Below are 27,529 nucleotides of genomic sequence, written 5' to 3'. Positions count from 1 at the left end.
CTAAGATAGTTTAACATCTGCAATACATCTCCAATAGTGCATCATTCCTACAGTTGTGCACTGGATTGTCAGTCTAGAGTGGGACTTAACCCCACAATGTCACAGTTAACATTTCCTACTTTGAATTTTGAGCAGGATTTCTTCTCTTAAATGTTCCAGTTGCCCAAATAAATATTTAAGCATAAGTAAAACTGAAAACACAAGACACTACTAGCACAATGGAAACAAATGTCAGAAGCAATATGAAGTTCAACTTCTTCAGAAGTTGCCAACCAAGGATAAGTTTAAATTCTAAAACATTTAAGAGGGGTGTGGATCAGGTTCCTTTATCAGCAAGTGTAGATATATGAGACGAGGTCTGAATCAAACTTGCACATCCATCTGGATCACAAGTACAGAATATAGATTTACAAATGAGTGACCTGCACTTTGCTGATTTGCTCCTTCTGGTGGAGTAAACCAATCCCACTACACTATTCAAAAAGCAACACACAAAAACAGGCAAGCTGATTGTTAGCCCATTTATGGGATCTTACTGTATGTAAGTGGCCTGCTATGTTTCGAATCACAGTGAGGTTTGCTTAGAAGTGCGTAATTGCACTGTAACACGTTAGGATATCCTTCATCATAGAGCTTGGAAACAGACCCTTTGGTCCAACCAGTCCACACTGACCATAGTCCCATGTGCCTATGCTTGGCCATATCCCTCCAAATCTTTCCTATTCATGGACTTATCCAAATGCCCTTTAAACTTTGTGATTGTACCTGCATCCACCACTTCCTCTGGCAGTTCATTCCACACATGAACCACATTGTGTAAACAAGTTGCCCCTCATGCCCTTTTTAAATCTTTTCCCTCTCACCTTAAAAATATGCTCCCTAGTTTTGAATTCCCCAACCCTAGGGAAAAGACCCTATATAAACATCAATAAAGTCACCCTCAGCCCCCTGCACTCCAGTGGAAAAAGGTCCCAGCCTTTCCAGTCCATTTTTATATCTCCAACCCTCCACTCGACAACATCCTGGTAAATCTTTTCGTAACCTTCTCGGTTTAATAATACTTCCTACAACAAGGTGACCAGACTGCACACAGTACTCCAGAAGAGGCATCACCAATGTCCTGTACAAACTCAACAGGACGTTCCAACTTCTATACTCAAAGATCTGAACAATGAAAGTAAGGGCGCTAAACGCCTTAAGTACCCTGTCAACCTGTGATAGAAATCTTAAAGAATTATGTACCTTAATCCCATCGGTCTCTGTTCCACAATATTTCCCAGGGCCCTATCATTAATTCTATAAATCCTGTCCTTGTTTGTATTACCAAAATGCAATACCTCTCATTTATCCAAATTAAACTCCATCTGCCATGCCTCAGCCCATTGACCCAATTGATCAAAATCTCTTTGTGATCTTAGATAACCTTCTTCACTGTCTAGTTACCATCAATTTTGGTGTCATTTTGGTAACAATGCGGTCTAGAGATAGAAGAGTAGCAACTAGAAACATTGAAAAGTACTCTATTATTTAGGTTTTCTAACTTCCACTGCCTTCAGCTTGAGCAAAGGCATCACAGAATCCCTACAGTGTGGAAACAGGCCATTTGGCTCAGCAAGTCCATACGGATTCTCCAAAGAGCATCCCACCCAGACTCACCCCCTACCTTTCCCAAAGCTGATCCACTTAACTTACACATCCCTGGATACTGTGGGTAATTTAGTATGGCTAATCCACCTAACTCGCACATCTTTGTGGAAGGAAACCCACACAGACATGGGAAGAACATAAAAACTCCACACAGACAGTCACCCCAAGGCTGGAATTCAACCTGGGTCCCTGGAGTTGTGAGGCAGCAGTACTAACTAACCACTAACTGTATCACCTGCAACTTTGAAAACAAAAAATTGTTTTCTTCAAAGATGAACAGTCTACATTTTCATTTGTTTCTTAGCATGTATTCTTACCCCATCTATTTTATTAATCCTTTGTTTCCTTTTGTTTTGCTCCAGGAGTTGTCCAGTGATGAGCATACTCATTATACAATGAAATAAAAGTAGCTCCTGTTCCTTGAGTCATGATTGGTTTTTGTTCATGGGTCCAGTGATGGTGGACTGTGATTGGGGAAATATATATTGTTAGCTCTGGAAGCCGGAATCGGGTCTGGAGCTATAAGAAGAGGTGGACATTTTATAATTGGTTTGAAGCTAGTTAAGATTTCATAGATGATTAAGGGAACAGTTGAAGGACCTTGTCCCTAACACACAGCCTGTAATCTTACTGAACAGCCTCCTGTGCAGCACCTTGTAAAGACCTTCTGGAAATGTGAACAGATCACATCCACTGGTTCTCCTCTGTCTAATTTATATCTGAATTTAATCACCCTTTGTGAAATTCTATTTAAAATCTTGGAATATTATTATTCATTTAATTAATGTACATTCATGAAGATTAGCACTGAGTTTTGGATAAAGTTAGCTTTACAAAAATGTACTAATTAGCTAATATACAAATTTAGCACTAGATAAATCTCTATATTGACGTTCAGTAATAGAGCACTGGATTTCTTTGCTAAGAAAGTAAACAATCCATCAAAATTTTTACCAAAATAATTACTGAAGTATAAGAGAAAATCACTTACAATCAGTAACAAGTACATCTTTCATAAAATCATGAAAACATAGAACAGATAATCCAAGCAGCCACAATGAGAATAATCCCAAAATTTAATTGAGTCAATTTGGATCTTTGCAACAATCAAGTGTCCCAGTGTCTGTTGAATAACGTCTTTGAAGTTTTTTTCTTTAATTATGTAACCCAAGTTGCAATGATTGGGAAGGCTCTTCAGACTGAATAATTGCCGAGACATCAGTAAAATAATCTGCAAGCAAGCACAAGGAGTTTTTCACAAAGAATGCAGAGTGCTAACTTTTGAAGTTTTGAAGATTATGAATGAAATGATTGTAAGTTGATTTAGGTTCATTTTCACAATGCCAAAGTGGGGAGGTCAGTTAATAATTTTTGAGTATGGGAACAAAAAATATCTTGAGGTTAAGTAATTAGAGATAGGTTGATTTTTATATGAAGGATAAAAGACTTGTAGAATATTTTAACAGACAAAGCCATTGCAACTGACTGCATTAATAGGTTAAATTATTTAAGTTAAGAAACATTTAGAAAAGTTTCTACAGAGAAATGTAATTGAGGGATATGGTAAGAAATCAATGTTAGCAATTAAAATAAGATGAACTCATTAAGATGAAAACCGTTTTCTGTTTCTAACAAGTCAGATTGCACCACAATAAACTCATTTAAATACCAAATGCTTCCATTAATAAAACTTTCTTTACTTCCTTTGTTTTTTTTTGAAATTAATCAAATGAAAGAATGCATTATCATGGAATAAAAGAGAAACAACTTCTAAATGTTGCTGTTTTCCTTGTGTGTCACTGTCTCACCAAAACTGAAGAGTAAGGGTTGCTAAACAAACACAGACAACATTTATAAATGAACAAAGATTAAAACGTTTACAGGAGAAAACATCTTACAAAATAAATAACACTTCTGTAAATAACATTTTCGTAATGACAAACAAAATTTCATAATTTCTGACCACACTAAAAAACCCAGCTATTAAATTTCCAAACAGAGACAAGAATCTATTTATCTTAAAACTTTCCTGCCCTCACTTTACACTCAAAGGTCTGATCACTCACCTGAAGCTCTGCACACAATTTTGAAACAATTGATATACAAACTATGTCATTTGCAAATATTTTAAATATAATGTATTTTAAGTCTAGGTTAGGGGCATAAGGGATTTTTCGGTTTCTGAAATTAATAATGATCTTGGATGTATTTCTGTAACCATGGCAAATTATTTTACATCAATTTGTCACCTACTTTGGCAGCCCTAATGGGTTGTTATTTACTTTAAAGTATTTATGACCATTATGCTTTATGGTCTATTAGAAATTTCTATAGTCAGGATTTTTTAAAGCTTGGGGGGAAAATACACATAACTTAGAAGGAGACACTTTTTAAAAAAGTTTTATTTTGGTTTGGGCAATTCTGTGAATGGATGGAGTTTGCACAAAGCAGTGCACCTGAGACGGGGAATATATGGTAAAACTAGATTACCTTTCAGGAAGAAGTTACTAACAGTCCCAAACCAGAAGTGTTAGGAGAAACCCATGAAGAGATTAATTGAAGCTGAGTACATTATAAGTGAACAGTATGGTTTATTCTATAATTTGTTTTGGTGAATAAATTTCTGTTTTATTGCTAAATCAAAATCTGCAACATTGAGAGACCACCTGACTAAAACAAAATCAAAATAAATCAGTTCAGGTTTCCATCTAGCATCTGCTGGAAAAGCTCAGTAGGTCTGGCAGCATCTGTAAAGAGAAATCAAAGTTAACATGCTTAAATGTCAACTGATTTCTCTTCACAGATGCTGCCAGGCCTGCTGAGCTTTTTCAGCAACTTCTGTTCTTGTTTCTGATTTACAACATCCACAGTTCTTTGTTTTTATTCAGTCTAGGACCTGACCTGTTTAGTAATAACATCAGCTGGGATCATAACATCATTGTAAAAGTTTAACTTAAAGAGAAAGAAAATAACTTTTGAGAAGTTACTTGCTTTTAAAAAAACTGAAGACACTGGTTAGTTTTAGAATGTAAACATGCGGTCCATGTAGAAAATCAAACTAACGACGTTGAGACAACCATTTCTGTTTCAGGTTTTGTACTGTCCGGTAAGTGCTGAGGTAGATTCATAGAGAACTAAATATCAACAGCTATTTCACTTTTGGGTGCATCAGATCAAAGCCCAATCCTGTCATTCTCTGACATTCACTGGAGCATACCTTCCATAATGCATCACTGCCAAAGTTTATGGTCAGAAACTCTCACTGATATTTTTTCCACTTCTCTAATCCAAAAACATTGAAGCCAATTAAATAGGATCTGCTAATTTCCTAGATGAAGCAGCTAAACCAGCACAGACATGGGTTCTTCTGTTGTGCATGAATCAATAAAACAGTGCCGGCTTTAGTTAATCATTAAGTCATTAGACAGCATATTTTATTACTTTTCTTCTAGATTAGTAATTACTAGCATTAAGGCAGAAATCTATCTGAAATGTGCTTAAAGTTAAAACAATTGCAATCAAATTAAAATGTCGGAATGATGCTTTTGGGCCTGAGAATTACACAGTCTTAACCTCTTATCCCAGGGTCAGAGACTATGGAAACACTCACCTGGCAGATTATGTTCTGTTGGAAGCCAAGGTAGTCCCATTTATAGTAACAGGGGTGGTTGTGGATATAAATGTAGTTTTGACTTGTTCCGGAGGATCAAAGAAATAGGCCTGAGGGACAGCAAGAAAACCATTTAAAATTACAGAAATTTAATTTTTTTGAAGTGACGTTCACTGAGGCCTACTTTGCATTAGGAAGGAAAAATGTTTCAGCAGTTCTTTTACTGACTGCCTGACATTCCAAGGTCAGAAATTACACAACACCAGGTGACAGTCCAACAGGTTTATTTGACATCCTAAGCTTTTGGAGTGCTGACCCTGAAGAAAAGCGTACAGGCACAGAATGTATAGGCAGAGAGATCAAAAGATCGTACAAATGGTGAGTGGATTGTCAACAGGGTGAATAAGAAGTCTCTACTGGTGATCAAAAGTGTCAGTGTGAGTCAAGTGTCAATAGCTGAATAGAAAGTGAAGGGGATGACTTATAGAGCAGAGATAAAATATAAAAAATTAAAAATAAGGTGGTGCTGGAGACACACCGAATGGATGGAATAACACGACAAGCATAAAAGTTGGTTGCCGAGCATATGATCAAAGTACCAGGTAATTCAAAATTGTACAGATTAATTAAGGCAGAGGGGTCTTAACAAGTTATTATGGTGATGGTGTTAAACCAGAAAGTATGTTGGGGTTATATGTAACGCAACATGAATCCAAGATCACAGTTGAGCAGCCCTGGCTGTCAGCTCCTGCTCAGCGATTTTGTGTATCTCAAAGGCAGCCTTAGAGGACACTTACCCAAACATCGGAGGCTAATCGTCTTTGACCACTGACATGTTCTCCAACTGGGGAGGAACATTCTTGTCTGGCCATTGTTGTGCAGTGTCCATTATCCACTGTCGTAACGATTCTTGGTCTAGCTGATACACCATGCCTCAGGGCATTCTTGCCTGCAGTGTATGAGGTAGACAACATCGGCTAAGTTACATGAGTATCTGCCATGTACATGGCGGGTGGTATTCCCATGTGTGGTGGTACTTTCCACATTGATGATTTGACATGCCTTGCAGAGGTTGCTGTGGCAGGGCCGTGTGGTGTTGCGGTTGATGTTGTCCTGAAGGCTGTGTAGCTTGCTGCAAACCATGGTCTGTTTAAAGGTGAAAGGCGGTTATTTGAAGGTGAAAAGTGAGGGCATAGGGATGTCCCAGGCGAGATGTTTGATGTCAGTGATAACATTGTAAAGGCTGCGAAGAACTGGATGCCAAAGGGTATTCTCCTGGTCATGTCTAGCGTCTGTCTTCTTAGTAGGATGTTGCGACGACAACACCACACAGCCCTGCCACGACAACCACTGCAAGACATGTCAGAGCATTGACATGGATACTACATCACACATGGGAACACCTCCCACCATGTACATGCAGATACTCATGTGCCTCAGCCAATGCTGTCTATAACTTCTGTGCCTGAATGCTGTTCTTCACTTCACCTGACAAATGGGCAGCACGCCGAAAGTTTGTAATTTCAAATAAATTTGTTGGGACTATAACCTGGTATCACGTAACTTCTGACCTTGCCCATCCTGTCCAAACTGGCACCTCCCATCATGACATTTCAAAGCATTCTCCACCTATTAACTACATTTTGAAGTGTAGTTACAGCTGTAATGACAGGAAACAGACCGTAATTTGCAGACCGTAAACTCACACAACAATCAATATGATAATGACAAGGTAATCTGGTAATGTGATGTTGACTCTGGGATAAACATTGGCCAGGATACTGGGGCTAATTAGGCAAAGGTGAGGACTGCAGATGCTGGAGATCAGAGTCTGGATTTGAGTGGTGCTGGAAAAACAACAGGTCATGCAGCATCCGAGGAGCAGGAAAATTGATGTTTCCAGCAAAAGGCCTTCATCCAGCATCTAATCTAGACTGGGTCTAATTATTCAGCTCTTCAAAACAGTGCCATGAGATGTTTTAAATAACCCAAGAGCAGAAAGAGACCCAATTTAACAGGTAATCCAAAAGATGATACCTCCAACAGTGAAGTAATCCCTCAACTGTACTGAGGAGTACCAGCTTTAAAATTTATACTCTAACTGCTGAATGGAAATTGAAATCACAACCATTTAGAGGCAAGATGGCTACAAACTGAACCACAGTTGACACATATATTGCATTCTTTAGAAAATGGAACAAAAGTATGAAAATAAAAACAGGCAAATTCTGAAAATAAGAAATGAAAATAATACAGGATGAATGAGTTGTCATGCAGTCCGAGCATTTGAAAAAAATTGTAACTTCCATTTCGAAACAGTATAAGCTTCCCCTTTGATGCAAGTCAGCTGGTACTGTGATATTAAAGAGTTAACTTGCTCTGCTGACCTGCAGGAAATTGGACGTCCCGAGGCTAGCATGGAACTTAGATAGATTGTAAGAAATTAAATTATCATCTCTTATTATCCAGAGCCATTTACATGGCCATTTCCTTGCCATTCAAAGCTATTTACATTTCATCCCTATTCAGAAATCAATAAGGACATTATAGTTGGAATTCTGACTAGTCCCTTTGGTTAAAAAAATACAATTCACACCAGATTTGACAATTAAGAGATGATTTACATTTCATGGTTTCTAAGGATGAAGTGGTCACTGCACTGTGTCTTGAGTGGCACGTAACTGTGGGTGGATGGCTGAGTGTTGTCTTGTGGGTATTACATCTGTGATGTAAAGATTTGGTAAAAAGGAAGGACTGTTTTCTTTGCTTGGGGAGAGCCTTTGCCATGACCCTGTAAGCCCTGTGAGGTGTGTATTAAAGGTTCCTCCAGAAAGTTTGTACTGTACTTTGTTGCTCACAGAAGTTGGTGTATTGCAGTTGCATCAAGTGTGTAAGAATGTCAGGAAAAAGAACTTCAACAATTGGTGACAGCAGTGGGATTCCAACTTGCACAGAGCTTCCAGGTGGATTGATTAAGCGATCGTCTGAGTGTTGGTAGCGTGAGACGAATGGGCCCACAAGGTAAGATTCACCTAAACGTAACACTCAGTCGATCCCTCGTCTCCTGGGTCTCGGTGGTGATGGAATCTTTGAGGTGACTCGCACACTTGCCCACCGAGTCGCTTTGCACAAGTCCTGGGTTTTAATGGGGGTTAGAGTCCCCTGGGTTTTAATAGGGGTTACAGTCCCCTGGGTTTTAATTGGGGCAAAAGGAGTTTGGAGTCCGACAAACGCGAGGTTTGAGGCTCCAGAGCATTAAAAAAAAACTAGAAACCAGGAACTTCAAAGAAAAACATCAAAACAAAATTTGATACTTCTTAAAGTTATCGCCTTTATCCTCCTCACCTCCCCTTAGAAGTACTTTTAGGATAATGTGGCATCACTGGGAAAAGGGGGAGAAATTGGAGCTGGTCCACCCGGATCCTGACAGTAAAGTACACTGACTGCTAGGGAAACTTTGCCTGGGTTTTTGTTGGGAGAGTCTCAGTTTCTGGGCTGTGGACTCGACTCAGCGAGTCTTTCTTCTGGGGAAGGGAGTGGAATGGACTGCAGCATAGTGTGGTCCAATGAGAGCGTGTTTTTTTTACAAGTGTAATTTCATCAAGAGGATGCAAAAAATACGAGAAATGCTGAAATTAAGGTTGTACTAATACTTGGGTCGAAAAAGGAAGTTTCAATATAAATTATGCCATACTGAAAGTGTTTGATATTTAAACATTTTGGTTTGTTAAAATACTCATTCAGAAAATCCTTTTAAGCAACTGTTTTACCTTATTTGAATTAAGATCTCAATTTGTGTTTTGTGAGCTATGTAATAGGGCAGATTGTGTTTTTATATTAATATACAACATTATGTCCTTTTTAAAATTATCAAACACATAACCTTAAAACAAACTGATTGAAGACCTTGAGCCCCTGATTTGTTTGAAATTCTCCAATACCTGTTTCAAAAAATAATTGTGTCAGTGGTGGTCATGCTTTAACCAGATGAGAGTATTGTATTATAATATATCTTTGTTGCTGTGTTTTTAATGCACAGTGTTCAAAAAAGAAGACTGCATTTTAATTTTGATGTTTTTGTTAAGATTTTAGAGAATATTGGAACTTGAGGTTGAGCTGTCAATTACTGTTAAGAGTTCATTGACCCCCTTCATATTGCAAATTCAAAGAATGTTGATCTCTACCAAAGTTGCCACTGTATTTCTGGTTATTTATTTGGGAAGTTTCATTTGGAGAACATATTTTAATATATTCTGCATTTGTTTCTCACGAATATTTGAGATTTAAATCTAAACTGAAACTTCCTCTTCAATAGCTAAAGCACATTTTGTTGTTTTCTTGCTGTTCTTACTTTTCCTGACAGCTTTCACATTAGCCAAGTATTAATTTGTCAAAGGAAATAATTTCTGAATGACCTGAATGGGGTCCCCGAATGTTTGATTTTAGGACCATTAATTGTTGTTTAATGACTGAACTGATTGGACAATAAAATTTAGAAGTTTATGGATTGGCTAAGACTTGATTAGGTCATAAATAGTGAACAGAGTAACAGACTTCAAGACCACTGAGAATGCTGAAATAGGCAGACACAATTTAGTGTACTTAAATGTGTGACTGATAACCACCTTGGCCAGGAAGGGATGAGAGAGGAAATGCAAAGATATTTTCAGCAGCTAACATCTTCTCTAGAGTTTCTCCATTCACAGGTAAAGCATACCTTTAGACCACCGCCAACATCTCCACAACCTGATCCAATGGATTCAATCAGCTGCCCAGTCATGAGCATGAAAAGTGAAGAAGCTAACAACAGTGAAGAGGAGGTCGGTACACTTTTTGTCAGTGGCCTTCCTACGGACATTAAACCAACGAGCTTCATCTTCTCTTTCCATCTTTTAAGGGATATGATGGTTCACTGATGAAACTAACATCAAAGCTGCCAACTGACTTTGTTACATTTGACAGCAGAATGGGAGCAGAAGCAGCAAAGAGTGCTGCATTGACCTAACCTGCTGCACTGGTATTCTTCATCTTAAGCATCTCCACAAGGATGGAGATCTCATCAGTTTTGTTAAGTAGTTAACTATCCTTATCCAAGAATTCAGATTTCTCCACGAAGTGGTGTGCAAGGACAGACTGAATTTTGTTTTCAGGTTGGTCTTTACTGAAGGAGAATTTGGATAACTGTCTTGTTTCCACTCGACTTGGAGGGGATGGAGTGGTCACTGAGGACTGTGGCTTTAAGAAGTTTACTGGTGAACACTTTTTCAACAAGGGGAGATCCTGCAGATTCTATCTGCTGAATGGACTAGTAATCTTTTCTTGTTATAATAATTGTATGCTGGTATCAATAACTTGCTTAAGTAATGGCAGTATGAAAGCTGGTCGTACCACCTAGTTATCATGGAATGATAAAAGGAGGGAATGTGATATTAAAGAGTTAACTTGCTCTGCCAATCTGCAGGAAATTGGACATCCCAGTACTAGTGTGGAACTTACAGATAGATTGTAAGAAATTAAATCATCATCTCCTATTATCCAGAGCCATTTACATGGCCATTTCCTTGCCATTCAAAGCTATTTACATTTCATCCCCTATTCAGAAATGAATAAGAACATTATGGCTGGAATTCTGACTACTCCCTGTGGTTAAAAAAAATCACACTAAATCTGGCCATTAAGGGATGATTTGCATTACATTGTTTCTGAGGATGAAGTGGTCACTGCATTGTGTCTTGAATGACATGTGACTGTGGTGGATGGCTGGGTGTTGTCTTGTGGGTATTACTGACTGTGATGTAAAGATTTTGTATAAAGGAAGGGCTGTTTCCTTTACTCAGGGAGAGCTTTTGCCAAGACTCTGTAAGCCCTGTGAGGTGTGACTTAAAGGTTCCTCCAGAAAGTTTGCACTGTACTCTGCTTAATAAAATGTGGTAGTTGTTCACAGAAGTTGGTGTGTTGCAGTTGCATTAAGTGTGTAAGAACCTCAGGAAAAATAACTTAACTGTACAAGATACGTATTCTCTCTAGAGACTAAAACTGTGGCACTGAAAAAGCACAGCTGGTCAGGCAGCATCCAAGGAACAGGAGAGTCGACGTTTCAAGCATAAGCTCTTCATCAGGAATAAAAAACACTAGAAATAATCCTAATTTACAATTTTACTGTCTTAATGTGAAACCGAATTTTAAAAAAGCACTATACAAAGCTTGACTTCAGGTTTCATAACAATTTTTGTTTTAGAAATATGAACATTTATTATTCAGTAGAACAACTCGTACCTTACAGCCAACTGCAAGCAGGGCATGAAGGATCAGAATTACTGCAATGGTGGCTATGGCAATTCTCTGGTTATCATCACGGACAGCTGGCCAAAAGGTCATCAATAGCACGGTGCCTGAGAGGCACATGGCAAGTACAATTGTGATCCAACGAACTACTTCGTTAGGAATAATCCACAGCACCTACAACGCAGGGAGAAGTTATTTGCTCACATCAGAACTGTCTTGAATCAATCACAAATTTACTTCTTTCTTCCTCTTTGTTACAGTTGATTAGATTTCTGAAACATTCATTCCAATTAAATAGTTTGTAGCAAAAACCAATATGAATCTAATTTTAAAAATCCTGGCCTTACATGCTGAATTGGGCAACGTGCCATTTGGTCTGACTTCTACCCACGCAACTCCCATGTGGTGTTAAAATTCATAAAGTTATTCAGATTCACAGACCTCCTCATTTGCAAAATCCTTTAGGGCAAAAAATTCTAACTTGGAGTAATTCAGAAATGCATTGACCTTCAAGAGATCCTCTGATCTATTTCCCACCTATTATCGATGCCAGCCTTTCGATCTTTCCTTTGATCTGTGCTGCTCTGAGGTTATGATTTCAGTTTGAAGTTTAAGTTCGAAGCCCGCATTAAAACAATGATCAGTTTTAATACACACATTAAACATACTTAGCCCATGTTCAGTTTTTCCAAGAGTCTTTAAATTCTTCAACTATTGTTTAATACAGAACCTCAAGTTATACATAACAGTCCAATATTAGGGGACATAGTATCTTAAATCCAGCCAGCCCAAAACCACTGAGGTATCTAGCTGTTAAAATGTGCACAAGATCATCTAATACCGACATTTGTACTTCTCTTTCTGATCTGCCGTTCCTTCACCTTTCTGTTCCTCCCTTGCAGGTAATTTAATATAAACAGCTTCCAATGCTGAAGATTATAGTTAAAACCAGACAATTCGACTATTTCACAGGACCCTAAACCCTCATGTCAATAGCTTCCTTGCGTTTGTACTTTTATTTATATAATTTCCACACCTTTAAGTATTTCTTTCCTATTCTTTTGAAGTTTCAAAGGAAAGATATAATTTCATTGGAGGCAGTTCAGAGAAGGTTCACTAGGATGATCCCTGGTATGGAGGGGTTGTCTTATGAGCAAAGGCTAAAGAGGTTTGGACTCAATTCACTGGAGTTTAGAAAAACGAAAGATGATCTCACTGAAATATACAGTATTCCTGAGGGGTAAATGCTGAGAGAATGTTTCCACTTGTGGGAGAGTATAGGACCATTAGGCATATCTCAGAATTAAGGGTGTCAACTTAAGATCAACATGAGGAATTTCTTCTCTCAGATGGTTGCGAGTCTTTAAAACTCCTTCCCTTAGAGAGAACTATGGGGTCACAGGCCTTTTGTACACTTAAGACTGAGAAGATTGATTCTTCATCTGTTAGGGAATCAAGGTTTATAGGGAAAACTCAGCAAAGTGGACATGAGGAATGTTGGATCATTCATGATCCTATTGAACTGCACAGCAGGCTCGAGGGCTCAATGACTTACTCCTGCACCTATTTGTTATGGTCATATGTGTCAATCCATACATACTTATGTGTTCACACCCAGACTTATCTCCTATTTCCCAACTGAACTTCCTCTTTCATAGGAGGAAAGACACACTTACCGCAGTGGGAATGTAAATAAACAGCGAGTATCCATAAACGCACACTATCTCCAGGAATGAATATGACACGATATTCATCACTTTGTTATTTCTCCACATTAGAAAGCCCCAAAGGGCGAGAGGAATAAGCCAGGCATAGGTATAGATAGCTGTAGCTGCTATAGAAACTACAAAGAGAAGTGTAGTTACATTGTAACATTTACAAATTTATTATACCATTTACTATTTACTGAAATCCAGAAGAGAAATTAATGCAACTCTTTGAAAACACTAATAGTGACTTCACAAACTTTAGTTCTTGTTTTCTGCTTTTGCCATGTTGTGAATTTGATCTGAATTGAAGTAAAACTGAGTAACCAAGGAAAAACAAATGTGCAATTCTGTGGCTTTGTCTAATCTGTGACCTGGAATGAATGCCTTCTTATAAAAAATAATCACATCATATAATGGAGATTCCATATTTTATGACTGGGGAACACAGTTTGTATTAAACAATGAAACGTGTTTCACAATACATATTGGTTAAAAAAGAAAAAAAAAATGTATAGATTATTCATATTTTTAATTTCACAATAGCAGACTACTTTAATTTTGCTTCATAATAATGGAATTTAGGGATTTTTGGAAGAGGAGATTATGGATTTGTGCTCAGTTGGGTCTGGACAAAGCTTGCTCAGTGTTATTCCATTTAGGATTCTTACAGAGTACACAACTGAACTGGAACAGAACACTAACACTACATCACGCAGTGTCATGCAGCTTACTTAATAGGCAAGACTGTTTTGCAGGAAAAGGTCAGGCAGCATCCGAGGAGCAGGAGAATCCCCCCCCCCCCACCCCCCACCCCCTTCCCATTCATCTCGCAGCCCCGGACACAAGCCTCATTCCTGATAAACAGCTTATGTGTTTTGGACATGGGGCAGAGAGACGAATGGGAAGGGGGTGGTGGGTGGGGGAGTTTTCTGAGAAAGCGATAGGTGGATGAAGGCGGGCGATAAGGTGATAGGTCAGAAGGAGGAAGTGCTGGACAGGTCTAGAGGGCGGTGCCAAGTTGGAGGCTTGAGACTGGGATAATGTGAGGGGAGGGTAAATGAGGAAGCTATTGAAATCCACATTTATCCCGTGTGGTTGCAGGATTCCAAGATGGAATATGAGGCATTCTTCCTCCATGCGTCAGTTGGTAACGGTTTGGTGATGGAGGCGGCCCAGGACCTGCATGTCCTTGATGAAGTGAGAGGGGGAGTTGGTATTCAGCCATGGGGCGGTGGGGTTGGTGGGTGCGGGTGTCCCAGAGATGTTCTCTGAAACAATCCGCAAGAAGACGTCCCGTCTCCCGGATGTAGAGGAGACTACACTGGGTGCAACAGATGCAGTAAATGACATTGGAAGAGGTGCAGGTAAATTTCTGGCGGGTGTGGAAGGATCTCTTGGGGCCTTGGACGGAGGTGAGGAGAGTGGTGTGGGTGCAGATTTTACACTTTCTGCGGTGGCAGGGAAAGGTGCCAGGAGTGGGGTGTGGGCTGGTGGGGTGGGAGCGTGGACCTGACGAGGGAGTCAAGGAGGGAATAGTCTTTCCGTAATGCTGATATGGGTAGGGAGGAAAATATATCTTTGAAAGTGGAGTCCGTTCGGGGCCCACACCACACTCCAGGCACCTTTCCCTGGCACTGCAGGAAGGGTAAAACCTGTGTCCACACCACTCTCCTCACCTCCGTCCAAGGCCCCAAGGGATCCTTCCACATCTGCCAGAAATTTACCTGTACCTCTATCGATTTCATCTACCGTATGCGTTGCATCCAGTGTGGTCTCCTCTACACCAGGGAGGCAGGATGTCTTCGTGTGGATTGTTTCAGAGGACATCTCTGGGACACCCGCATCCACCAACTCCACCGCTCCGTCGCTGAACACTTCAACTCCCCCTCCTACTCCGTCAAGGACATGCAGGTACTGGGCCTCCTCCACCGCCAAACTGTTACCACCTGACGTCTGGAGGAAAAACACCTCATATTCTGCCCTGCAACCACATGGGATAAATGTGGATTTCAACAGCTTCCTCATTTACCTCCCCCCCCACACATTATCCCAGTCCCAAGCCTCCACCTCGGCACCACAAACTGGACTTGTCCATCACTTCCCCTGTCACCTATCTGACCTATCATCCTCTCCCTCACCTTCATCCACCTTTCGCTTTCTCAGCTACCTTACCCCAAATCCCACCTCCCCTCCCATTTATCTCTCAGCCCGGCCCAAAAGCCTCATTCCTGATGAAGAGCTTACATCCAAACGTCGATTCTCCTGCTCCTCAGATGCTGCCTGACCTGCTGTGCTTTTCCAGCAACACACTCTCGACTCTGATCTCCAGCATTGCAGTTCTCACTTGCTCCTAGATTATTTAATAGTATTGACAAGTTGAAGATGAGTTCAGATTATATTTTTTCTTTTCCCATGGCATATTTGAAAATGTTCTAGGAAAAAGTGAGGACTGCAGATGCTGGAGATCAGAGCTGAAAATGTGTTGCTGGAAAAGCACAGCAGGTCAGGTAGCATCCTGAAGAAGGGCTCATGCCCAAAACGTCGATTCTCCTGCTGCCTTGGATGCTGCCTGACCTGCTGAGCTTTTCCAGCAACACATTTTCAGCATAATGGGCGGCACGGTGGCACAGTGGTTAGCACTGCTGCCTCACAGCGCCTGAAGACCCGGGTTCAATTCCCGACTCAGGCGACTGACTGTGTGGAGTTTGCACGTTCTCCCCGTGTCTGCGTGGGTTTCCTCCGGGTGCTCCGGTTTCCTCCCACAGTCCAAAGATGTGCGGGTCAGGTGAATTGGCCATGCTAAATTGCCCGTAGTGTTAGGTAAGGGGTAATGTAGGGGTATGGGTGGGTTTCGCTTCGGCGGGTCGGTGTGGACTTGTTGGGCCGAATGTTTCCACACTGTAAGTCTAATCTAATCATATTTGAAAATGTGTTAGGTTAACATTTTTATGTTAACTATTCTGGTATACATTACAGGCAGAAAACTGCATGAATACACCCTTCACTGTTAAGTATATTTTATTGTTTATTTCTTTTACAGTAATTGGTAAGTAGGTCATCCACATTTGTAGATCAGCCATCTGTTACACAACTGAATGTAATAGAAGAGGAATTACATACCTACAATTAAACGGATGTACCCTTTCTTCCAGCTAGCTTTAAATCTTGTTGAAAACAAAACTCTAAATTTATGAAACTTCTGCAGGAATCAACTTGTGGAGGACAGTATTTTTCTGTTAGTTTCAGCCAGTAGTCCCTTTATTCACAATTTCTGTCATGATGATTGCAAATGGAAATCGAATTGTTTTGATTTTTAGTCCTCTTTCTTATCAGAAGAATTAACAGATGTGAGGGGCACAGTTCTACCTCAATTAACAGGGATTTGTCAATTCTGGAGATTCCTTCAGGGTAATGAAAGTTCAGGCCAGGTCTTTCTGACTAACAACAAGGGTTAAAAGAGGTAGGTGGACATATGGAGTTGAAGTTATAATGAAGAGCAGAGCTAACTTGGGGGACCGAATAGCCTATGGCCTACTCCGGTTCTTAATTACTATGTTCGTAATCTTAGAAGAGCAATACAGCTTTAACCATTTAAGCGTTTGTTTCCTGTTATTTTTGAAAATAAAATGTAGAGGTTTACACCAAAGAAAACAGTCAATAAAGTAATTGCACTTGGCTTGCTCACTGAAAACCTATCAGTTAGCTCCAGCCCTCTACTCTTTCTCCTCGTGAGGCCTCTTCTGGAGTACTGTGTACAGTTCTGGTGGCCCTGCTGTGGTAGGATATTATGAAACTGGAGAGAGTTCAGAAAGGATTTACCAGGATGTTGCCAGGAATGGAGGGTTTCAGTTATAAAGATTGGCTAGGACTCTTTTCATTGGAGCATAGGAGGTTGAGGGGTGACCTTATAGAGATTTATAAGATCATAAGGGGCATAGATAAGATGAATCGCAAAGGTCTTTCCCCTCAGGTAGAGGAGTTCAAAACTAGGGGGCATTTTTTTTAAAGTGAGAGGAGAAAGATTTTTTTTAAAAAAGACACAACGGGAAACCTTTTTATACAGAGAGTAGTGTGTGTGTGTGGAATTAACTGCCAAAGGAAGTGGTGGATGCAGGTAGTTACACAATTTAAAAAGACATCTGATAAGTACATGAATTGGTAAGATTTGGAAGGATATTGGCCAAACACAACCAAGTGAGACGAGTTTGGTTTGGGAATATGGTCAGCATGGACTAGTTAGACTGAAGGGTCTGCTTCCATGTTGTATGACTCTATGTGTCCATACATCTCCAGATATCAATCCAAATCCCTGTTAAAAGCTGTTGGTGATTCTACTTTCACTGATAAGACATTTCATTTCTTACAGCACTCTATAGTGATAATCTTAAATTTATAGTCTCAAGCTGCAGATTCATATATCAATGCAAATTCTATTTACCTATTTATCTTAACAAATGTGCACAGACAGCTTTACCACCAAGTGTTCCAATAATATCCTTCAGATATTACTCGCTTAATTGCCCTACATTTCAGCAGTAATCACATATCAAAAAGTACTGAGAAGAGTGGAGGAGTCAATCCACTATCCTCACCAATATTTATCCCTCAATCAATAAAATGACAGTGTCTTGTCAATATCACACTGCTGGGAGTTTGAAGTGTACAAATTGACTGCCTGCCATGTGTTCTACATTACAACAGTGACTCTACTTCATGGTCTGTAAAGTTCTTTGAGATGTCTGATGGTTGTGAAAGGTATGGTATATTGTAAATGCAAATCTTTAGAATTGACTCTGATATGCTGTCAGACATCCTCAGATTGAAACCAAAGTCCACAGTCAGGATATTGTCAGCACTGGAAAACAGTGCAAAGGATTAGGAAATCATTAAGTAGTGGGTGGATTTTAAAAGCACGTAGATTGTAGAAAGTCTGAAGATGGTAGAGCATTCCAAAGGTTCTTTGTGTACTGAGATTTATTTTCATTAAAAGAGTGAAGATGCCAGAGGAGGGACAAGCATGCAGTACAGCACATGAGGCCTCACTTCCAGAAACAGAGCAGCCTTACCCCATCAGTTACTGCACTTGCCTCATGGTGATTTCAAAATGGAATTGGCAGTTGACAGAGATTGAGGAGCTGTCATCTGCTCATGCTCTTAGCAGGAGATGCAGCTTGATGTATATGATCAGATAAAGAACTTTGCAAACAATTTTGTCACTACCACAACAAAGTTCTTTATCTCATCATGTGCATCAAGCTCCATCTCCTGCAAACAATGCGAGTATACAACAGCTCCTCATCGTCTACCGATTCCATTTTGAAATCATCATCAGGAAAGTGCACTAACTGCTTGGGTGAGGTTGCTCCCTTGCCGGAAGAAATTCAGTCCTACCCCAATGTGGAATCGTAGAGTTGGGGAATTAAAAGCACACAACAATGCTCGTTATCCAATAATTTGCCGATGTGTGCAGTGTAAATAACATTCCTCAATTAAATTATATTTTTATATGATTTAAGAAAGAATTTTCCATTTACCTTTATGGAACTCAGGTACATAGCGGTAACCACGCTGACCATGGTGAGTCAAGAAATTTGCAAGATTGCCACTTATTGCTATTGCAAACACAAGTGTGGCACATATCCAGAAGGGACCTAATTAAGACATTTCAAAAACAAACTGTTATATCAAAAAATGGGACAACACCTTTATACAGTCAAATGTGCTCTTCCATTTTTCTTAATCATAAATATTACAAAAGAACAATTCCCTTTAGATTTGAAACTTTCACAAACTGAATATTCATGAGCTTTGCTCCTCCTGTTGGTTATCTCAGTGCAAATACATTTTCAATTTCAGAATTTCCTGTTGGGAGGTTTAGGCAAAAGACATGATAAAATAAACCAAAACAACTTGAAAATGAACTTAGTTTTTGGTCATGATTTCTACTTTTCATGAAGTCATCCATGGATTTATCCTTCTTACTTCATCTAACTATATAAAGTTCTATTCTGTTCTTTTGAGCCTCTCTAATTTCCTTCCAAGAAGTGCAGAAATGTTCTTGCATCTGTGTTTTAATTTTATTTCCATAAAATACACTGAGATGTGTAGAACCCATATACATCCTTCATTCAAATTTAGCATCTAAAACTTCTGCTTACACATTGTATATGATAGGGAGATGAGATAGGTTTATTTTGAAAGTAGTAACAGGACATTCCATATTCATGTGAATTGTTTTCTAATAACAATTATAATTCATACTTACCATAAAGATCTGGATTACTCCGAATATACAACCTCACAAAATTTTTGCCAGGCAATGGTAAAAGGGAACCTTTTATTCTGTCCAACACCTGTTATGCAGAGAATAAAATGACCAATTCAACCTCCAGAAGTAGAAGACATTCATCCTAAAACCAACTGACATGTGTGGAGCTTCTAAGTGGCTGTGCAGCTACGCAGCTTAAATGGGATATTGGACATCACCAGTTGCAAGTTTCCTTCCAAGTTATTCCAGACTGGGAAATAAACTGCCATTCCTTCAGTGTCACTGGGTCAAAATCCTCAAAGTCCCTCACCAGTGGCACTGTGGGATTACCAATACCAAATGGACTGTAAGGGCTCAAGAAGGCAGTTCAGTACAACCACCTTCTGAATGTCAACTAGTGATAGGCAATAAATGCTGGCTCATCCAGCAATGCCCCCATTCCATAACTGAAATTAAAAATAGTTGATGCAAAGCATTTGGACTTAGTACTCTATGCAAGATTAAGGAACAAAAGATGCTAAGATTTCCTTCCCCAATCACTGCCTGTTTGAATGTGGACAGTAAGTAGGATGAAATAAGACTGTTCTGTCACCAAACAACATTCTGCTGTCACTCACTGAGTGAAGATGGTAATTTTGAGAATGCACCAGAAAGTTGTTAACACCCATAGAACCAGCAACAATACAAATCAGTGCTTACATTGGGCAGAATGGGAGAACAGGATGACAGAATGTATGAGTTAAGATGTTGCCAATTTTTTTTATTATTAAAAGCACCTGCTGGAGAAACCAAAATGCAACTACCTGGTAGGTGTCTACATCAAAAAATGTTTGATAATAATCAAATGTCCAAAATGGTGCACTCTTCTTTTGTCCTGCAAGCAACTGTATATAAAAAAAAGTAAAGACAAACTTGGTCACAAAGATTCTAATACATTATTGTCAGATTTTCTTTGCAAAATAAAACTCAGACAATTTAGTTCTGAGAAATGGCACGTTTTTTCAAGTAAATGCAAATAGAGGAGCATATAGGAACACAGCTGTAGTCAGAACTTAAATTACATTTACCATTAATATCAATAAACAATATCATGATTCTTCTCAAAAAACTAAAAACAACCATGATTCATTTCTAATGTAATATTACAAGTAAACAAATCAAACAGTGAGATGGATAGGTAAAGTGAAAGAAGACCACTAGGAAGCATTAAGAAGCATACAGGATAGTTGCATGCATTTCTGGAGTAAGATTGCACAGATATTAAGGTGTACACATGAAGTGATCAGTGAAAGGTTTTAAGGTATTTTAGGCCCAATATACTTGTTCTAAAATTCAAGTGTCTTTACCTTACAGCCATTAGAATATAACCATTTCATATTTTGAGATCCACAACATGAATTTAATTTTTGTATATTTGCCGTTACAAAGTTACTCACCTCTGCTTTATCAGAGTCTTCATTCCCGAGCAAATCTTCATCCTCATCTCTGCCCAATTTGCCTGGTGGGCCTCTCTGATTTTTAGGTTTATCATTGGTGTCCGTTATGCTTATTGTGGTAGCATCTGGATTTGCTGCCAGCAGATTTGTGGCATCATCAAACTCTGTTCATTATAAACCAATTGGAAAATTAGACAATGATAAAGGCACAATACAATGCAAGATGATGTTGTAAATTAATTAAGAGGTTCTATTACTTTTGAATTAATAAAGTTAGGAACATTGGGCTCTCCAAAAGTAAACACTGAATCAACAGAGGGAACCATTAGTGAATTTTTTTTCTTCACTGTCACTGTTCCATGCCTTAGAGTTTCCAACTTTCACCCATTTCACTAATAGCTGTCATAAACATGTAGTCCTGTTATGGATTTCGTAACACACTCTAATCTTCTTTTAAAAATGAACGTGGCTCCAAAGAAGGATCATGTCCACAGAGATGAACAGAATCGCTACACAGCACAGAAGCAGAAATGGGCTATTTAGCCCATCAAGTCTGCTTTACAATTCAATGTGATCATGGCTCATTTATCAATCCTCAAATCCACTCTCTTGCCCTTTTCCCCATAATGCTTGATTTCCTTCCTAATTAAAAGTTTGCTTATTTTGGCCTTGAATATAATGACCCACCCTGAACAGCCCTCTGTGGTAAGGAATTCCACAGATTCACTATCCTCAAAAAGAAAAAAAATTCCTCCTCATCTCTGACTTAAATATGTGACCCTTTAGACTATGCCCTCTGGTTCTAGACTTGTCCACAAGGGGGAGCAACCAATCCCGTCAAGTCCCCAAAGAATCCTACAGGTTTTAAAAAGGCCACCTATCATTCTGCTCTATTCCAACAGGTACAGGCATGGCCTATTCAACCTCTCCTCTTAAGACAGTCCCTCCACACCTGGTGAACCTCCTCTAGACTGTCTGCAATGCTCGTACATCTTTTCACAGATAAGGAGCCCAAAACTGTTCACAGTATTCCAGTTGTGGTCAGAGTAGTGACTTGGTAAAAACAGTGACTGCAGATGCTGGAAACCCGATTCTAGATTAGAGTGGTGCTGGAAAAGCAGTTCAGGCAGCATCCAAGGAGCAAGAAAATCGATGTTTCGGCAAAAGCCCTTCATCAGGCAGAGTGCCTGCAGAGGCAGAGTGCCTGCAGGGTGGAGAGATAAATGAGAGGAGTGTGGGGGTGGGGAGAAAGTAGCATAGGGTACAATAGGTGAATGGGGGTGGGGATGGCGGTGATATGTCAGAGAGGAGGGTGGAGTGGATAAGTGAAAAGGAAGTTAGGCAGGTAGGACATATCATGGGGACGGTGCTGAGCTGGAAGTTTGGAACTGGGGTGAGGTGGGGGAAGGGGAAATGAGGAAACTGGTGAAGTCCACATTGATGCCCTGGGATTGAAGTGTTCCGAAGTGGAAGATGAGGCGTTCTTCCTCCAGGCGTCGGGTGGTGAGGGAGCAGCGGTGAAGGAGGCCCAGGACCTCCATGTTCTTGTCTGAGTGGGAGGGGGAGTTGAAATGTTGGGCCACAGGGCAGTGTGTTTGATTGGTGTGGGTGTCCCAGAGATGTTCCCTAAAGTGTTCTGCCAGGAGGCGTCCAGTCTCCCCAATGTAGAGGAGACCGCATCGGGAGCAACGGATACAATAAATGATATGAGTGGATGTGCAGGTAAAACTCTGATGGATGTGGAAGGCTCCTTTGGGGCCTTAGATGGAGGTGAGGGAGGAGGTGTGGGCGCAGGTTTTGCAATTCCTGTGGTGGCAGGGGAAGGTGCCAGGACAGGAGGGTGGATTGTTGAGGCGTGGACCTGACCATGTAGTCATGGTGGGAATGGTCTTTGTGGAAGGCAGAAAGGGGTGGGGTCCGTTTGGTGGTGGCAGAAATGTCGTTGGATGATTTGGATTATGCGAAGGTTGGTAGGGTGGAAGGTGAGCCCTGCGGGGGGGGGGGTCTGTCCTTGTTACGGTTGGAGGGGTGGGGTCCGAGGGCAGAGGTGTTGGGTGTGGACGAGATGCGTTGGAGGGCAACTTTAACCACGAGGGAAGGGAAATTGCAGTCTCTGAAGAAAGCGGCCATCTGGTGTGTTCTGTGGTGGAAATGGTCCTCCTGGGAGTAGATATGACGGAGGCAGAGGAATTGGGAATACGGGATGGCATTTTTGCAGGAGATAGGGTGGGACATGGAGAGGTCCAGGAAGGGGAGGGAGGTGTCAGAGATGGTCCAGGTAAATTTAAGGTCAGGGTGGAATGTGTTGGTGAAGTTGATGAATTGCTCAACCTCCTTGCGGGAGCATGAGGTGGTGCTAGTGCAGTCATCAATGTAGCGGAGGAAGAGGTGGGGAGTAGTGCCGGTGTAACTACGGAAGATCAACTGTTCAACATAGCCAACAAACAGACAGGCATAGCTGGGGCCCATATGGGTGCCTATGGCTACCCCTTTGGTCTGGAGGAAGTGGGAGGATTCGAAGGAGAAATTGTTAAGGGTGAGGACTAGTTCAGCCAAACAAATGAGTGTGGCGGTGGAAGGGTACTGTTGGGGACGTTGGGAGAGGAAGAAACGGAGGGCTTGGAAGCCCTGGTCATGGCGGATGGAGGTGTAGAGGGATTGGATATCCATGGTGAAGATGAAGCGTTGGGGGCCGGGGAAACGGAAGTCTTGGAGGAGATGGAGGGCATGGGTGGTGTTTTGAACGTATGTGGGGAGTTCCTGGACTAGGAGGAATAGGACAGTGTCAAGGTAGGTAGAGATGAGTTCAGTGGGGCAGGAGCATGCTGAGACAATGGGTCGGCCAGGGTGGTCAGGCTTGTGGATTTTGGGAAGGAGGTAGAACCGGGCAGTGCGGGGTTCCCGGACTATGAGGTTGGAAGCTGTGGGTGGGAGATCTCCTGAGGTGATGAGGTTCTGTATAGTCTGGGAGATGATGGTTTGGTGATGGGGGGGTGGGGGTCATGGTCGAGGGGACGGTAGGAGAAGGTGTCTTCGAGTTGGCGTCTGGCTTCAGCGCTGCAGAGGTCAGTGCGCCAGACTACCACTGCACCCCCTTTATCCGCTGGCTTGACATTGTTTTTCCCTTACAGAATAGTGACTTATACAGTTTTAGCAAAATCTTCCTACTTTTACACTCCATTCCCTTTAAATGGCCAACATTCCATTTGCTTCCTAATTACCCACTGAATTTGGATGCTAGCTTTTTGAGATTCATGGACAAGGACTCCAAAATCCCTCTGTTTAGTAGCTTTCTGCAGTCCTTCTCTATTTACATATTCTCTTCCTGTATTACTCCGGCCAAAATGCAAGACCTCACATTGCCTCATACTATATTCCATCTGCCAAATTTTGTCCATTTGCCTCATTAACAATAGCCTTTCTGGAGTTGTGTATAGCTCTTCCCTGTCATTAATGGGAACCATTCAAGTTCATGATTGAGTCAGTTTGTCTAAAAACGTACGTGGAACTACACCAAGATCCAGGCTAATCCAATATTTAATATGGAATTTACTGAGAAGAGCAGCCATTTTTGGTTTTGAACTATATTAAAGTCTGACTGGGAACATCCATTGTGTGCAAGATCTGAGGTTTCAGAGATCTGAGATCTCCAGGCCCTACACTCAGCTGAACTACTATGAACAGCATGTGGGAGTTGAATTTTCTCTCTGACATTGAAAGTTATACAGGGCTGACCATAAATTCTCTTTGTTTTACTGAAAAGGGACTGGCAGACCAGTAAAGAAAGGTATTTCCATATGCTCTGTAAACTGCTCCACCCACTGAGTTCATTACAAAGGCAATATTCAACTTCACAAGCCACCATAGCTGTTGAACGCAACTTCTTATTCCAAACAATCAAGACTTCAATTGAGAGTTGCCACCTGCAACATCCTAACACATGACATGAATTTCATATTTATAAATATATTTTATCCTCAGCTCCATTTCAATCTTGTACATATTTACCAAGTAATTTTATTACTTGTACTTAAGTAACGAACAACAATATTTTCCAATAAATTCACTTTCATCTTAAGACTAAAACTTTTTTAGAATTGAGTCACTCATAAATTAAACAGTTGGGCAGCAGTACTATAAGGTCAATAACATTCTCTGCTGCACCAGCACAAGTGCCACACTCTTCTCTCCTCACTCACTCCATTTCTGCTACTCCATCTATCCTGATTAAGGCTAATGTTCTGCCACTTTCACTGTTGCCTGCAACATCTTCTCTCACCCGTTCTCCCACACCACTAAAGCAGGCCCTCTGTGCTTCCTACTCAGTCTATCAGAACTCCTCATTACCTTACCGCCACCTTCATTAGCACTAACAGTTGTACTGTCACTTGCACCTCACTAACACCACCCTTATTACCACTCTTATTACAGAAGATAATCCATAATAGGGCAGAAAGGAGGGATGAAATACACCATGCAAGAGAATTGTGGCCCATACAGAAGACCAGGACTTCTCCTGCATTGATACAGGACATGCATGTTTCCACTGCAACTCCCTGCTATCAGTGTCATCCATTGCACGTGGACTTCTAACCATTTGCTGCAACTCCTCCTCTCTCTTTTGTCTTGCAGGTACTGCCAACATGTCCACCATCTCCACGATGAGATGGGCTGGCTCCCCCGACAGCCATGATCTGACCTCTGAGAACAAGAGCTTGAAGGCCTCAAAGAAAACATTGTCAAGGCGGTCTTTTGTACTCCCAACCAGTGTAGATACTGACATTTCAGAGCGATCACTAGACTTAGGAAGAACTGAACCATAATCAGGTAAGCACCTCACCAGCGATAGTTCTGCGGGGGTTGGGAGGGCAGGGTGGCTTTGGAGGGGGGCAGGCAGGGGATCATGTGTGGTGCGCTACCACCTAGTCTCCTGAATGGGGAGCAGACTTCACAGAAAATCGATTAACCAAATAATCAATTATCCGAAATAAATAGCACTTGCCCATCGCATTCAGATAATTGAAATTTCCCTGTAATAGGTTTGAGTCTGGGAAATGTACAGAATATGTTTCCAAATTAAAAGCAGCAATCAAGTATGTATATGTCTGTCAGATTCATTCTTCATTCTTTTCAGCTCTGAATGATAAAAAAGCTACTGATAGAGAGTCCAGTAAATTTCCAAACTCTGGAAAAAAAATGGGAATCTTCCAATAAAACCTAATGGGAAGATGCAATGCATCAACTATCTGTGCATGTCTATGGAGAAAAAAAATCTTGTATATTTATTCTCTTCTGTTTCCACAAAACCTTTCTGTAAAGCAAAATCTTCAGTTCCTGAAAGGTGGGAGGTCACAAAAATGTAGTTAAAATTTTACAAATTTCTAATGTACTGCAATTTCCTTCTAAAAATTAACAGCAAGGGAACTTTAAAGTCATCTGACTTTTCTTGTGGATTCAATTATGGTTAGAACCACTCTGAACTTATCTCCAGAAGGATTGAAGATATTTGAAATTTAATAAGTATTTCAATAGGGTTGAATGAAAACTCAATTGCAGTGAATTCCCTGAAGGTATGTCTAGTTCTTTATTACTTCACCCAACCTGGGAAGATTGCGAACCATTCAAGTTGATGACAAAGATAGTTAATTAAAAAAAACTTCTTCAGCTAAAATTAATAGATGGGAATATGCTCCAAACCTGGGCTAAACCAATAACTGATTTGATTTAAACTAATAACTGATCTGGACGCATGGCTTGACAGTTTAGGATAGCAACCACGGGGAAATTTGAATGTCTGGCTGGGAACAGATATTTTATATAGAGATCTCAGGAGAACTTGTGAAGATAACTCCATCCATTGTTCTGAGTTAAGCATCCATGAGAGTTGGACTTTCTTCTTGACACCACAAATTACAGAAGAAGGTATTCAGAAAACCAGGCAGTTTTCAAATATTTGTGCCGGTGGAATCACTAAAGAAAAGGTACTTCACTCGGCACTGAAAATGCTCCACCTAAGGAGTCCAAAGGCAAACTCTTGACTTGGGAAGCCATCTCAGCTCCTGAACACAACTTTTGAATTTCACCCCCACTTCAGAAAACTAATACTCCAACTGTAAGCAATGAGCCTGAACAATATCTTAATGGAGTGAACTGAATGTCATAACTTAGTGTTATTCTCATCTTCATTTCATCATGTATTTAGTTAGTAATTTATTAGTTTTATTTGCAACAATATTTTGTATTAAACTAATCTTTAACTTTTTCATGATTGAAGCCTGGTTTTTCGTTAAAGTCACTCACAAATCAAATGGGCTATACGTTCACACTCAAACTCTTAGCTCACTGACAAATTTGAGGCAGTGCCTTGCATGTTATGCATTAATAGTTAAATTCCTGGAGGATCCAAGATGGCGGCGACCCAGCAAGACTGAGTCCACAGTGCTCTACCCAAAACTTGGGCAAAGTGGATCACCCACCCCCACCACACTCACTAAACCATTTATAATAGTTGTTAACCTTAAATAGTTACCTATTAGTACATTTAAATAGTCTAATACTAGCTGGAAAATGAGTA

The 27,529-nt window shown here is 40.5% G+C and overlaps 1 protein-coding gene across 1 annotated transcript in view; it reads right to left on the bottom strand.

Annotated features, from left to right (window-relative positions):
* Positions 1 to 2,705: 2,705 nt before the first annotated feature.
* Positions 2,706 to 27,529, bottom strand: part of yipf1 (Yip1 domain family, member 1) — a 34,447-nt gene continuing 9,623 nt past the window's right edge. The window contains exons 3-10 of the mRNA XM_060830262.1: positions 20,956 to 21,119; positions 20,323 to 20,403; positions 19,517 to 19,604; positions 18,786 to 18,902; positions 13,219 to 13,385; positions 11,534 to 11,716; positions 5,258 to 5,367; positions 2,706 to 2,878 (exon numbers count right to left, since the gene is read on the bottom strand). Coding sequence (XP_060686245.1) covers positions 5,266 to 5,367; positions 11,534 to 11,716; positions 13,219 to 13,385; positions 18,786 to 18,902; positions 19,517 to 19,604; positions 20,323 to 20,403; positions 20,956 to 21,119 — 902 coding nt within the window. The 3' untranslated portion in view covers positions 2,706 to 2,878; positions 5,258 to 5,265. The remainder of the gene's footprint in view (positions 2,879 to 5,257; positions 5,368 to 11,533; positions 11,717 to 13,218; positions 13,386 to 18,785; positions 18,903 to 19,516; positions 19,605 to 20,322; positions 20,404 to 20,955; positions 21,120 to 27,529) is intronic.

The sequence above is a fragment of the Hemiscyllium ocellatum genome, chromosome 9, assembly GCF_020745735.1.
Source record: "Hemiscyllium ocellatum isolate sHemOce1 chromosome 9, sHemOce1.pat.X.cur, whole genome shotgun sequence".
Classification (NCBI taxonomy): domain Eukaryota; kingdom Metazoa; phylum Chordata; class Chondrichthyes; order Orectolobiformes; family Hemiscylliidae; genus Hemiscyllium; species Hemiscyllium ocellatum.
Note: the sequence above shows the minus strand (reverse complement) of the source record. Positions and strands in the feature narration are given on the sequence as shown.